The sequence below is a fragment of the Triticum dicoccoides genome, chromosome 4A, assembly GCF_002162155.2.
Source record: "Triticum dicoccoides isolate Atlit2015 ecotype Zavitan chromosome 4A, WEW_v2.0, whole genome shotgun sequence".
Taxonomy (NCBI): Eukaryota; Viridiplantae; Streptophyta; class Magnoliopsida; order Poales; family Poaceae; genus Triticum; species Triticum dicoccoides.
The window spans coordinates 596,807,387-596,820,985 of record NC_041386.1 but is presented as its reverse complement, the minus strand read 5'-3'; the positions used below and the strand labels follow the sequence as shown (position 1 = coordinate 596,820,985).

Here is a 13,599-nt window from a genome sequence, read left to right as displayed (position 1 = left end):
CAAAGCCCTATTTTCTACTAGTGGAAGCAGCTATGGCGGGTCCCATCGGTAGACACTAGTTGAGAAAATTTTATCATAAAACATTCGCAATATTCGGCGAATCTATTAGGTTCGTCAAAGAAATTACCAAACCGTCGTAGAAATTGGTAGCCAGGTGCGCTCAAAGGTTGAAACGACTTAGTGACTTCTATCGTCTCTGATTTGCGGTAATCAATGATGCCACCCACGAAAACATCACACATTAGGTATTTCCATGCCGTTGTCCATCTCCGTCACGAGGATTTTCGACACAGTATCTCAGTTTTCTTGTAGTGCTCTTTGATCGCATGTTCCCTTCTTCCTTCTCTGTAGGGCTCGGCATCAAGAACACATTGGAGGACCATTTACGATGCCTTCTGGTGCAAATAGTGGAAGTCTTTTAGTAAATATATATTCATGTGAAACTGAAATTCAGACAACCTTAGATGAACATTATTGTACTGAATCTTCATTGTATTGTTACCCTGTATGAATGTATATGCTAAACCAAGATTACTACTGGACTTAGGACTTAGTATTACCTGCTTGACCAAAATGTTTGAACAGACACCCTCGCGCCAAGGCGCGATCCCGATCTAGTTTACTATTTAGTGAGGGGCTATGCATTGCAAAAGCAACACTCCCTTCCGTCAATGACCAGTGGGGCATGGGCTAAGGGCCGAACGAGTGGTCAAGCCCTTCTAGCATCTGCTTGCCTGGCTGACGCTGTCGTGGTCAACCTGTAGCTTACTGGCCCGACATCCATCCATTCATCCACCAAAATGTAGCTGCATGCACACGCACGTATGCCATCTTCAACTTTAAGCTCTTCATTGATGACGGCCAGCCAGTAGAGCACTCCCTGCCAAAAGGCTCCGTGAGAGAGCCACCGTGACCTGCCTGCACTCCTCTCCAAGCTCTTCATTGATAGCGGCCAGCACAGTAGAGTTTAACGAGCACTCCCTGCCAAAAGGCTCCGTGAGAGAGCCTCCGTGACCTGCACTCCTCTCCTGTCCTCGTCCACTCCGCCAACAGCTTCGAATTCCGACCTCTGTCTCCCGGATCGCCGGACTCCCGGACCTCCTCGCTTCGCCATGTCGGCCGCCGCGCTAAGAAGCCAGCTCAACGAGCACATCAGCTACATGTACGCCACGGTGAGTCGTCCCTCCCCTCAACTCTGTAGCGCGCGGTCGTGTGGCCCTGGGGCTGGAATTCGTGCCCCGGATGGCTGTATGGCTGTCTTCTGACTTGGCCTGATGGATCCAGGGAATTCTGGACGAGTACTACCAACAGCTGCAGTCGCCACAGGACGAGGGGTTCGTCCCTGAGGTCATCAACATCTTCCTCGGCGACGCCGACAGGATGCTCAACGATATCACCAGCCTTCTGTCCGTGTCGTACCACCGCGCCCAAGCCCTCTGCTCTCCTTATCCCGATCGTCTTGAGTATTGATGATTTCGTCTCCTCTGCTTAATTTCTGATTCCCTCCCACGAACCTGCCCGTCGTCGACTTCGAAATGGTGGGCGAACTGGTGCACCAGCTCAAGGCGTGCAGCTGCAGGTGATTTATTTCCCCACTGCATCGATTCTGATGTGCTTGTCATGGGCATTACCCTTTGGTAGGTGTTGTTTGCGGCTTCGCACTACTGCGTAGCCATAAGTATAAGTGTCCAACGGCAATGTTTATGGCTCGACGAGAAATTAAAACTTTGTCGTCTTGCGAGCCTTCCTGGTATTAGCTAGTGATATGCTATTCAGCGTAACGGCGATGGCGGTTTTTCTTGTCTGTCCACAAATCTATTAGGATGTGTCGGTGCTGTGTCATTTGCGGTTGTCGTATACGCATAAATATAAGAGCTGGGTTTAGTATAACGGAAATGTCGGCATTCCTGGCAATGGCAAAATGCTAAAACTCGTTAAGGAAATAATTGTTGTGTACCTAACGGGGGTACTGGTATTCATCCAACGGCAATGTTATGGCTCGACGAGAAATTGAAACTTTGTCGTCTTGTGAGCCATCATGTTATTACTAGTGATATGCTATTCAGGATAACGGTGGTGGCGGTTTTCCTCGTCTGTCCACATTTCTATTCGGATGTGTCGGTGTTGTTTCGTTTGCGGTTGTCGTATACACATAAATAGAAGAGCTGAGTTTAGTTTTGTTTCATATTTCATAAGATGGAATTGTCGGCATTCCTGCCAATGGCAATGCTAAAACTTGTCTAGGAAAACTTTGTCGTCTTGTGGAAATTTCTCGTACTATTGAATGTGATATTCAACAACGTATTAATGATCTCCTGCTCTATGTAACGCCAATGGGTGTTTCTCCGCTACATACATTGATGTTGTCTCTATTTGGATCTGTCGTCGTGGGTGTGTATACGTTGTGGGTATGTGCCTTGTGCAGTTTGTGTTGTCGTTTAGCCATAATTCCAAGAGACGAGTTTAGTTGTGTTCTGTGCAAATGGAAATGCCGATATTCATCCTGTTAGGCCAGGGAAATTTTATCGTTTTATAAATATCTCTAGCACTACTAACTGCTATCGCACATAAGGCCAACAATGTTGTTTTCTTTTCCGGTTTATCAAAAAAAAATATCTTGGTAATAACCATGATGAATGACTCCCCCAATATTATTGTGACACCGCAATTATGCTTATGTGAATCAACATTCCTTAGCGTTTGTTAAGTTTGAGAAATTTTCAGTTTCTTGATCTTGCTCTTTTTAGCATGTATCAGTGTTGGTGCTAGGAAAGTTAACCTCGCCTGCGAGCACTTTCGCCAGTTCTACAAGGCAAAAAACAAAGAAGGGTCAGTTCTTGATACCTTACTATATATGTTGCATAGTAATTATTCTCTACTCTATGTGATTATCAAATCCCCTCTGTGAAACCTGCAAGCTTATTTTGTCTTTTATGACACTATTTTTGGCTCATATTAATCTAAGGTTCATAAGAACTAACCTGCTTGTTCACTTCATCTCCAATAAGGTGATTGATATAACTCACTTCTTTATCTCAATATATGCCTCTTTGATAATTCTCATGTAACTTGTTACTCTAGACTTCTGTTTATACCACAACTAAGTTTTGAGATGGCTAGAGTTCTTTCTCAAACAACGGGTTACAATTTCCGAAGCATTTCAATTCAGTTTGCTTAACCCCTTCAGAACGTGACAGTGTGGTGTGTTTGCATTATTTCAGGTGTCTCACGGCATTGAATCTTCTTAGGAACGAGTTCTATGATGTGCGCGGCAGGCTACAGGCCATTATGCAGGTAGCATCTTATGCGTCTATGTTGGCTTTTGACTTCCAACTTCTCACAAGTATCGTAAATACATAGACTGGTCATATATTGCTTAAGATAAAAAACAATAATAGCCTTGATCTTATTTTTGTTACTGTTGAAATTTTTATAGCAATATGTTTTTTGGTTTCTGGAGCACTTAGTTCGAGGTTTTCGAAAGTCCCATTTGGTCGTTGAATGTTTCTGCCTTAATTTTGTCACAATGTTTCGTTAGATGTATACATTAGCTCAAAAAAAGCAGTTGTATCTCCTTGTTTCCCAGCTCAACTTAACCTTTGCCATGTACCCACTTAAGCAGCACTGTACTTCGTAGACCTATCATAATAATCTATTCTTCTTTTGATGTAGTTGGAGCAGCAGATTGCAGCCTTGGGTCCTAAGTAGCAGTAATTGAAGCCAAAAGAGCATAGCCCCGTGTGATCTGGCATGATGCGGGGGATGTATCTCTCAAGATGTAGTCAGCATTCAGCAGTTGCTGGGCTTTTGGAGGGGGAAGCGTGGAATCACATGACGATTCTTGCTTTGGCACTCTGGGCTCGCGACCACCCTGCAAATGGAACTTGTTGTCTTGTGTGTCGATGTCTTTGTCTATCAACACTATATACTCGTGTGTCATGGATGGCCTGTTGGCTATGCGTAAACTCTATATTTGGTTGGTTTCTTTTTGGCTTGGTTTTCTTGTATGTTGTTTGTTGTTTTTAGTTACCGTCTTGTGAAATGTTGTTTCCTCCCCTTTGGGTGAGGGGAGAGATTTGTTGGTTCTTGAACCAAGCTAAAATCTTGTTGTTGGCTGGTATACCGAGAGGTGTTGCCTCCTGGCCGCTGTCACCACCATCAGAATCTCGCAGCATCGCCGCAACAGCGAACTGATCGTTTGTCCGCCAGAGAAGAACAACGGATATGCTGGGAGGGGCCCCTAAAGGTGATGCAGGGCAACATCTAGGGGATCATGAAGCTTGCAGTCCTCAGGGATCGCCTGAGCCAGGAGTCGAACACACGACCTATACAAGAGGCAACCAAGGGGTTGCCACCCATCCAGACAAGATAATGCATTCTAATGTGAAGTTATCGGTTCTATAGATTTTGTTATCTGTGACGCTGGTTAAAGAGCCCACACAAAGTCGAAGCCCACGCAAGGTTGAGTTTCCACGTTGCTGGGTTGGGCCTTCGCCTGACGGATTCCTCCCGTTGTTTTGTTGGGCCTATGCATGGATGCAAATTCTAATTATGCCAAGAAACAGATGAATGAATATTTCATGTTGTACGGGGCAAAAGACGGCCTTGCATCAAGCGAGGCATGGCTAGCCGGCGATGTCCAGATGACCGTCGGTGGTCTGGGCGTCTAATAGGCACGGATGACCTTACGGGGAACTCCCAACTACTCCCCACAAAAAAAGAACTCCCAACTACCCTATGCACCGATGACCTTACGTGGAATTCCCAACTACACTATGGCTCCTTTTGTGATTGTGCGGTTGATATGTATTTCTTCTAGACCTCGGCGTGCGCCTCCCTGCCGTCGGTAGCACTGTTGGATGTTTAGGTGAATGGGACAATCAGCATTTCTTTGCATACATAGGTGGAACAACTAGCGTTTCTTCATAGTGTACTCGCTATGAATCATTGTGATTGCACATAACCCTAATTTTCTTTCCCGTTGCAATGCACGGACATATGTGCTCGTCCCGTACGTACGAACGAAACCGGGAGTCTGCTGAAGACTAAAAAATAATCGCCGGAGCCAGGAGTCAAACACACAATCTATACAAGAGACAACCCAGGGGTTGCCACCCTCCAGATAAGATGATGTGTTCTAAGGTGAAGTTATTTTTTCTATAGATTTTGTTATCTGTGGCGCGGGTTAAAGAGACAACCCAGGGGTTGCCACCCAGCTAGACAAGATGATGTGTTCTAAAGTGAAGTTATTTTTTCTATAGATTTTGTTACCTGTGTCAAAGCCCACACAAGATTGAGTTTCCAATTTGCTGGGTTGGGCCTTCGCCTGACGGGTTCCTCCCGTTGTTTCGTTAGGCCTGTGCATCGATGAAAATTCTAATTATATCAAGAAACAGATGCATGGATATTTCATGTTGTCCGGGGCAAAAGACGGCCCTGCATCAAGCGAGGCTTATCTCAAAAAAAAAACAAGCGAGGCATGGCTAGCCAGCTGTGTCCAGATGATTGCCCGTGTTCTGAGCGTCTAGTAGGCACCGATGACCTTATGTGGAACTCCCAACTACAACCCCGAAAAAAAAAACTCCCAATTACGCTATGCACCGATGACCTTACGTGGAACTCCCAACTACGCTATGGCTCCTTTTGTGATTGTGCGGCTGATATGTATTTCTTCTAGACCTCAGCGTGCGCCTCCCTGCCGTCGGTAGCACTGTTGGATGTTTAGGTGAATGGAACAATCAGCATTTCTTTGCATATATAGGTGGGACAACTAGCATTTCTTCATAGTGTATTCGCTATGAACCATTGTGATTGCACATAACCCTAATTTTCTTTTCGGTCGCAACGCATGGGCATAAGCGCTAGTGTGTGTGTGTGCACGCGCGCGCGCTCGCGTGTGCGTGTGTTTCCGAATTCCAAATTATTCTTGATACAACAAGGCTTGTCCAGTATATTCTCACTTTCCTGTTTATTTCGCGGGCTCCATTCTTTTTTCTGCCCCACACCTTTCTTTCCTTAGCTGACAAATGCGACCATCTCCAACGTCTATTCTGACGGCGCTTGTTCTTGTCGCTCTTGCAAATCTAATTGTTCTACCCATTATGAGCAGTCGGCTGGTTTGAGGTTCTCCTTTTTGGAATCTGTCATCTTCCTCTCCATTTGCATATTTGTTGGCCATGTCCATCAATAGGCGCATGGACGTAATCCTAGTTAGCCCCAGCTTGAGCTGGAGGTGTTTGTACCTCACACCCCGTTGGAAGGCCAGGATGGCTCTGTCCTTTGTGATACCCTCCACGGCGTTGCTTAGCTGAGTCCACCTCTATATAATCCCGAGTGTTCTCGGGATACGTCTTCAACAGTAATTTGTTTACCCACCGTATGCTTTTTGTTTCTAAAAATATCTTGCTGCAATTTATTTATCGTTATTTTATTTTATGTTTTATTTCTATCTATTATTATCAGATTTGATCCTTGCAAACAACCGCCAAGGGGATTGACAATCCTCTTGATCACGTTGGGTGCAAGTATTTGCTCTTTTGTGTGTAGGTGCTGATAACGAGGTTTCGTGTGGTTCTTCTACTGGATTGATAATCTTGGTTTTTAACTAAGGGAAATACTTATCTCTACTGTACTGCAATTCACTTCTTTTCGAGAAAATCTCAACGCAGCTCACAAGTAGCATCTCCTTGGGCCCTCGCACACAAAAGCATTAGTTTCTATTAACCTCCGAGACGCGTTTACATACCCTAGAAGTTCTTGAAGAAGACATCCTCCAGCTCTTGTCAGGGGTAAATACTATTTTCCGGTAGATATTGTTGATCCACGCTCTAGTTGATCCCTCCAGGAAAGAGACAAGTTCCGCGTAGATAGATTCTCATTACCGCCTCCGATCTGCACGGGCAATAGGTAATCTGCGAGGCAAGTTTCCGACTTGGTGTTTCCATCATACTTCTAAATTCCGGAACTCATCCAGAATCGATAGGGTAAAGGAACCATATGGATCTTCCGACTCTAGATGTCTCTGTCTATAATACCCTAGAAGTTCTTGAAGAAGACATCCTCCAGCTCAACAACAAGAAGCACAATGGGCCTGAGGATCCTGATCCACTCGGTCAGTCATGCTCATGTTCATGCCTTGCATCCTGTGCATGATCCCCCTCACTTTTGAACGAAGGTTTTGCGTGCGTCGTAGTGCTGGTCACCCCATTGGTGTGGAGAATTCGCCCGTATCCTAGGTGAATCTCTATTATGTCAGGGCGAGTCATCATGCCTATGACGTTGATCGTCTTGTCTGCATGGCTGGTCATCCAACTGTCAGGGTGAACAATCCCGATTGCGAGGCGAAAAATCATGACGTTGGGGATAAGCATCCTGACGGCATGGAGAATCATCACGTCGATGAGGAAGAGTCCTCTGTCTTCGTTGAGAATAATCATCTCGGCCACGGGGAACATCTCTATGCCCTTGTGGTAAGACGCCATCATGGTGTTGAGGAGAATCTAGTCGGTGTCGTGGAGAAGGGTCCTCACGCCACCGAGGAGGGTCCTCCCGGCAACATGGAAATGGCTCATGCACATCCCCCCACACAGTTGTCGGCCCTATGACTGGCCAACTATCGTGGGTGTGAAGAGGCTATTGTTGGCACTCAGTTTTCGGTTCCCACAGGCACTCTGCTGCGAGAAGCCAGACAGTCGTGAATCATCTTGTTCTGCACGACTGTGACCTTCAGGAAATTCGAAAGCTGTCAGATGCCGTCAACGATGTCTCTGTCTCCCTGTTGTTGGATTGCATCTGCCACTCTAGTCGCGGCCTAGACATTTTCAATCAGGGTGCACATGACTCGGGAGTCGCCTAGGCCTTTGGCTACAAACTTGTTGATATCTTGCCCTCATCAAACTACAGACCGGGATGTCTGCTGATGTTGCCGAATGTTGTCCGCTAGCTCTTGCTCTCACGCGATGAGGTTTCGGTGGCTTTGCGCAAGGCGAGCATGCTCAGCCAGAGTGGAATGACGTGACACCTCTAAGACTTTGTCAGCCGGTGAATCCCCTGAGATCGGGGTGTTGAGGAGCTGCTCGACGGTTTCCTGAGTGAGATTTTGAAGGAAATATGCCCTAGAGGCAATAATAAAGTTATTATTTATATCCTTATATCATGATAAATGTTTATTATTCATGCTAGAATTGTATTAACCGGAAACATGATACATGTGTGAATATATAGACAAGCAGAGTGTCACTAGTATGCCTCTACTTGACTAGCTCGTTGATCAAAGATGGTTATGTTTCCTAGCCATAGACATGAGTTGTCATTTGATTAACGGGATCACATCATTAGGAGAATGATGTGATTGACTTGACCCATCTCATTAGCTTAGCACTTGATCGTTTAGTATGTTGTTATTGCTTTCTTCATGACTTATACATGTTCCTATGACTATGAGATTATGGAACTCCCGTTTACCGGAGGAACACTTTGTGTGCTACCAAACGTCACAACGTAATTGGGTGATTGTAAAGGTGCTCTACAGGTGTCTCCGAAGGTACTTGTTGAGTTGGCGTATTTCGAGATTAGGATTTGTCACTCCGATTGTCGGAGAGGTATCTCTGGGCCCACTCGGTAATGCACATCACTATAAGCCTTGCAAGCATTGTAACTAATGAGTTAGTTGTGGGATGATGTATTACGGAACGAGTAAAGAGACTTGCCGGTAACGAGATTGAACTAAGTATTGAGATACCGACGATCGAATCGCAGGCAAGTAACATACCGATGACAAAGGGAACAACGTATGTTGTTATGCGGTTTGACCGATAAAGATCTTCGTAGAATATGTGGGAGCCAATATGAGCATCTAGGTTCCGTTATTGGTTATTGACCAGAGACGTGTCTCGATCATGTCTACATAGTTCTCGAACCCGTAGGGTCCGCACGCTTAAAGTTCGGTGACGATCGGTATTATGAGTTTTTGTGTTTTGATGTACCGAAGGTAGTTCGGAGTCCCGGATATGATCACGGACATGACGAGGAGTCTCGAAATGGTCGAGACGTAAAGATCGATATATTGGACGACTATGTTCGGACACCGGAAAGGTTCCGAAAGGTTTCGGGCATATACCGGAGTACCGGGGGATTACCAGAACCCCCGGGGGCTTAATGGGCCTACATGGGCCTTAGTGAAAATAGAGGGCAGCAAGGGGAGTGTGGAGTACCCCCCCCCCAAGGCCCAAACCGAATTGGTTTAGGACAAGGGGAGTCGACCCCCTCTTTCCTTCTCCTCCTCTCCCTTTCCTTCCCTCTCCTACTCCTACTAGGAAAAGGAGGAGTCCTACTCCTCCCCCTCTTGGCGCGCCTCTCCCTGGCCGGCCGCCTCCTCCCCTTGCTCATTTATATACGGGGGCAGGGGGCACCCCATAGACACAATAATTGATCATTGATCTCTTAGCCGTGTGCGGTGCCCCCCTCCACCATAATCCACCTCGATCATATCGTAGCGGTGCTTAGGCGAAGCCCTGCGTCGGTAGCATCATCATCACCGTCATCACACCGTCGTGCTGACGAAACTCTCATGTGAAGCTTTGCTGGATCGGAGCTCGCGGGACGTCATCGAGTTGAACGTGTGCAGAACTCGGAGGTGCCGTGCGTTCGGTACTTGGATCGGTCAGATCGTGAAGACGTACGACTACATCTACCGCGTTGTGCTAACGCTTCCGCATTCGGTCTACGAGGGTACGTAGACACACTCTCCCCTCTCGTTGCCATGCATCACCATGATCCTGTGTGTGCGTAGGAAAATTGTTGAAATTACTACGTTCCCCAACAGATGTTGCCTGTCACCAGATACAACATTGCTGGTTGCGGGAGATGAATCGACCGGTGCACCCCATCGAAGGCTAGACTGGGGGTATGCCAGCCATGAAAACTTCCGACATGGGACTCTGAGTCCCGCAGCTATCTTCCTCCTCGAAATCGGACTCCAGCAGATGGATCAATGATTCATTGTCCATCATCTCGATGAACTGGCTTGCTCAATGAAGAACCTATGGGTGAGGCTTGCCTGAGCGTTTTCTACGGCGTCATGGCGCCAAAACAACCGGCTGATGCGAACCCTAGAGTTGAAGGCTCAAAATGCCCATGCCATTGGTCTGATAATGGATACTCATGCCGGCATGTTGGCGCAATTCGGCAGAGCTTCAAGATGCCACATTGAACCGTCTACGGCGAACTCGAGGACACCGAAATGGATGCGGCCAAAAGGAGTTGACGAGAAACCTCAATAGACGCTCTCCCCAAGGTGGTTGCCAACCGTCATGGATATAATCCTAACAATAATGGGGGGTATGTAGAAGCAATCGTATCTACCAAACAGTACAATGGGAGTATGCTCAAGAAATTATATAGGTTTGGGCCCTCTTCAGTGAAGATAATACCCTACTCTTGTGGTGCTCTTAGCTCTTGGCGTAGGTTAGATTGTCAGAGAGTTCAACCCTCGGTCTAATGCCTTACTCCCGGCTTATATAGAGTGTGCTCGGAGGGGGTGCCATAACCGGCTGGTATAAATGCTATTGATGGTCACATGTATGAAGTACTGTCCATGGCTATTACTACCAATAATTGTCGTATTTAACTTAGATCATACTATGGTTGAGTAACGAAGGTAACAAAGACATCATGGAAGTCAAGGTATCCTAGAACGCAGCCGACTGTAGGCGGTCCGACTGCTCTTGTCTTCCTGGTGACCGATTGTTGGGTCTTGTCCACTAGGGCGTTCACGATGGGACAATAGACACTTGGTTTCCTCCAAAGTATCCCTCTGGTATCTGATGCCTTGGGCTGCAGTTCTAAAGGGCCTGGTGTAATGCCCCTTAGCCCATTGTTTTTTGGACTGTATTCTTGATTGGCTTGGACCCTAGGCTGGGCCATATGTGTTCTTGGGCGTGCCCCTTAGGTATAACCCGTCATGATCGATCCCCATGGGTCATCACACATAAAAAGGAAGAACATAGTCCTTACAAATTACAAGTTTACTCGATCTTATGTAGTTATAGTCTCCCATGCATGAATTCTTCAGGAGATGCATGGAAGGGCATCGAGACGAGATTGATGGAGCTGGGAATGATGGTTTCAAAGTGCTTTTAAAACAGACATCCTATTTTTGTGAGTAAATTCCATTCTTTACCTCTAGTTCACATTTGTGACAAATTTTACGTTACTTACCAGAAATTCTCAATTTTTACTCCATGTAGTGAAGCTTGTGCCACAAAGTACTTATTTCTCAAATCGGAGATCATATTTTACATACTCCCTCCGTCACGGTTTAGAAGGCACACTTGGAAATTCTCTGCGACCTAGGTGGTTATCTATTGGTTGTGAGATGGGTTAAAAAATAGCATTCACACTACGCATACATATAGAAATAGTATATCGAAGTACTAATTAGCTACTAGAAATAAATGCAATGCGCCCTAAACCTTGTCTATTGTGAAAACACACGCAAATTTAACTGTGCCTTCTAAACTGTGACGGAGGGAGTAGTACAAGTTTTAACAAAAAAAAAATACTTTTCGAAATGTGTGAGGTAGAATAACCACCTGCTCTACTCCCTCCATCCGTTTATTCAGGGCCTAAACCAAAGCCAGAACGTGGGAATAACCATCATCATCAAACTGCAATAAGTAGTACTCAAGATTTTCTATAAAAGTGATACTATGTAATAAGAATACCATTGCTGTTTTCCTTTTTTTAGCGGCAGAATACCATTGCTGTTTTGGAAACGACAACTGTACGTGTACTGGTGCTTCGCTGTAGAGAGCGTGCAACAGCTAGCTCATGAATGCACGCGGTATCAATCCATCCAGCACTAGCAGTAGCTGCATGCATGCATGCATGCACGCAGGCCGTCGCGAAGCTCGTTAATGGCTGCCAAAACGCCTCCGCGTGAGAGAAATGGACTCGTGAGTCCGCTATATAACCTGCACTTCTCTCCCCTCTCCTCGTCCACTCCGCCGGCCCTACCCCCGGATCGCCCCCCTCCGCTCAGGCCCTCTTGCACCGCCGGACTCCCGGACCTCCTTGCCATGGCGGCCGCCGCGCTCAGGGCTCAGCTCAACGCCCTCGCCGACTCCATGTTCACCACGGTGAGTCCCCTTCCCTTACATCCCATCTAATCGCCGTGTGCTTGCTTGTGATCTGGAATCACTGGGCCGGATTGCCTGATCTTTCCTCTTGTGTGATCATCTAGGGTATTGTGGACGAGGCTTTCCAACACCTGCGGTCGGTGGAGCAGGAGGGCTTCCTCGCCGAGGTCGTCAACCTCTTCATCCACGACGCCGACAACATCCTCAACGAAGTCGCCCACCTGCTGTCCGTACCGCCGCCCCTACACCCTCCCTCCCCCTCTGCTAGCTCTTGTTATCTCGTGTTGGGTGGTATTGATTTCATCTGCTCTCTCTGCTTAACTTGTGATTCGCAGGAACCAGCCCGTGGTGAACTTCAGCAGGGTGGGCGCACTGGTGCATCAGCTAAAGGGGTGCAGCGGCAGGTGATGACCATGATAAACCATTTATTTCCCCAGCCCATTTTTAACTCTCGACGCCGTGCAATTCAGATGTGTTTGTCATCGGCATGCAGTTTTTGTGTCGTTTGCGTTATCGTATATAGTCGTAAGTAGAAGAGCCGAATTTAGTTGTGTTCCGTGCAACGGAAGTGCCGGTACCCATGCGAACGGCAATGTTATGGGTCGGCGAAGATAAGTCCGTCGTCTTGCGAACGTTTCTAGTATATATTATATTAATGATATGCTATATATTCAGCGGTGACAACGATCGCGGTTTTTCTCGAATGTCAGCGGTATCAATGTTGCTTCTCTTCAGGTGTGCCGGTACATCTGGGCATGTTATTCATGTTGTTTACGCCTGTTGTGTAACCATATTTGGAAGAGTTGGGTTTAGTTGTATTTTCTGTAACAGAATTGCCGGTATTACTGCCAGTGTCAATGCTCTAGCTCGGCAAGGAAAAAACTATTGTTTTGCGAATTTTTCGGGTATTAATGTGCGTGATGCCGACCGTGGGTTTTTTGGTTACTCCACGACATCAATGTTTTTTTTCTGTTTAGATGTGATGGCGCAGACACGGATCGTGTCGTGTGTGGCTGTCTTATAACCATATGTAGAAGGGCTGAATTTAGTTGTGTTTTGCATAACAGAGTTGTCTGTATTCATGCCAATGGAAATGTTATAGCTCAGCCAAGAAAACTTTGCCGTTTTGCAAACAAATTTAGTATTGTTGAATCTGCATTTCAACCAATGGCATTATTCTAGGTTAGGAATGAGAAATTTGTCGTTCCGCAAGCATTTCTAGTATTGATTATATGCTATTCTATATGATGCCATTGTTCATTTTCTGGCTTCTGGACGTGTCGGCGCAGGGTGTATACGTCATGAGCATGTGACTTGTGTCATTTGCACTGTCGTATAGCCATAACTAAAAGGTCCAACTTTAGTTGTCTTTCGTGCGTGCCAACGTTATGACTCTGCAAGAAAAAATTTGTTGGTTTGTAAATATTTCCAATACTACTAATCTGCTATTGCACATCAACCC

General features: G+C 46.2%; 2 protein-coding genes across 3 annotated transcripts; both read left to right on the top strand.

Annotated features, from left to right (window-relative positions):
• The first annotated feature begins 961 nt into the window (after window positions 1-961).
• Window positions 962-4,025, top strand: LOC119289294 (histidine-containing phosphotransfer protein 2-like). 2 transcript variants are annotated; one of them, XM_037568653.1, is made up of 6 exons: window positions 962-1,172; window positions 1,285-1,406; window positions 1,511-1,579; window positions 2,758-2,829; window positions 3,222-3,294; window positions 3,673-4,025. In XM_037568653.1, exons 1-6 carry the CDS (start codon window positions 1,113-1,115, stop codon window positions 3,706-3,708), a joined length of 432 nt encoding a protein of 143 aa, XP_037424550.1. In that variant the 5' UTR covers window positions 962-1,112; the 3' UTR covers window positions 3,709-4,025. The 2 variants fall into 2 exon arrangements, with proteins under 2 accessions (XP_037424550.1, XP_037424551.1); XM_037568654.1 differs by lacking the exon at window positions 2,758-2,829.
• Window positions 4,026-12,015: 7,990 nt separating this feature from the next.
• Window positions 12,016-12,569, top strand: LOC119289295 (histidine-containing phosphotransfer protein 2-like). Its single transcript, XM_037568655.1, has 3 exons — window positions 12,016-12,137; window positions 12,242-12,363; window positions 12,473-12,569. The coding sequence occupies exons 1-3, from the start codon at window positions 12,078-12,080 to the stop codon at window positions 12,543-12,545; spliced, it is 255 nt and encodes an 84-aa protein (XP_037424552.1). The 5' UTR covers window positions 12,016-12,077; the 3' UTR covers window positions 12,546-12,569.
• Window positions 12,570-13,599: the final 1,030 nt, after the last annotated feature.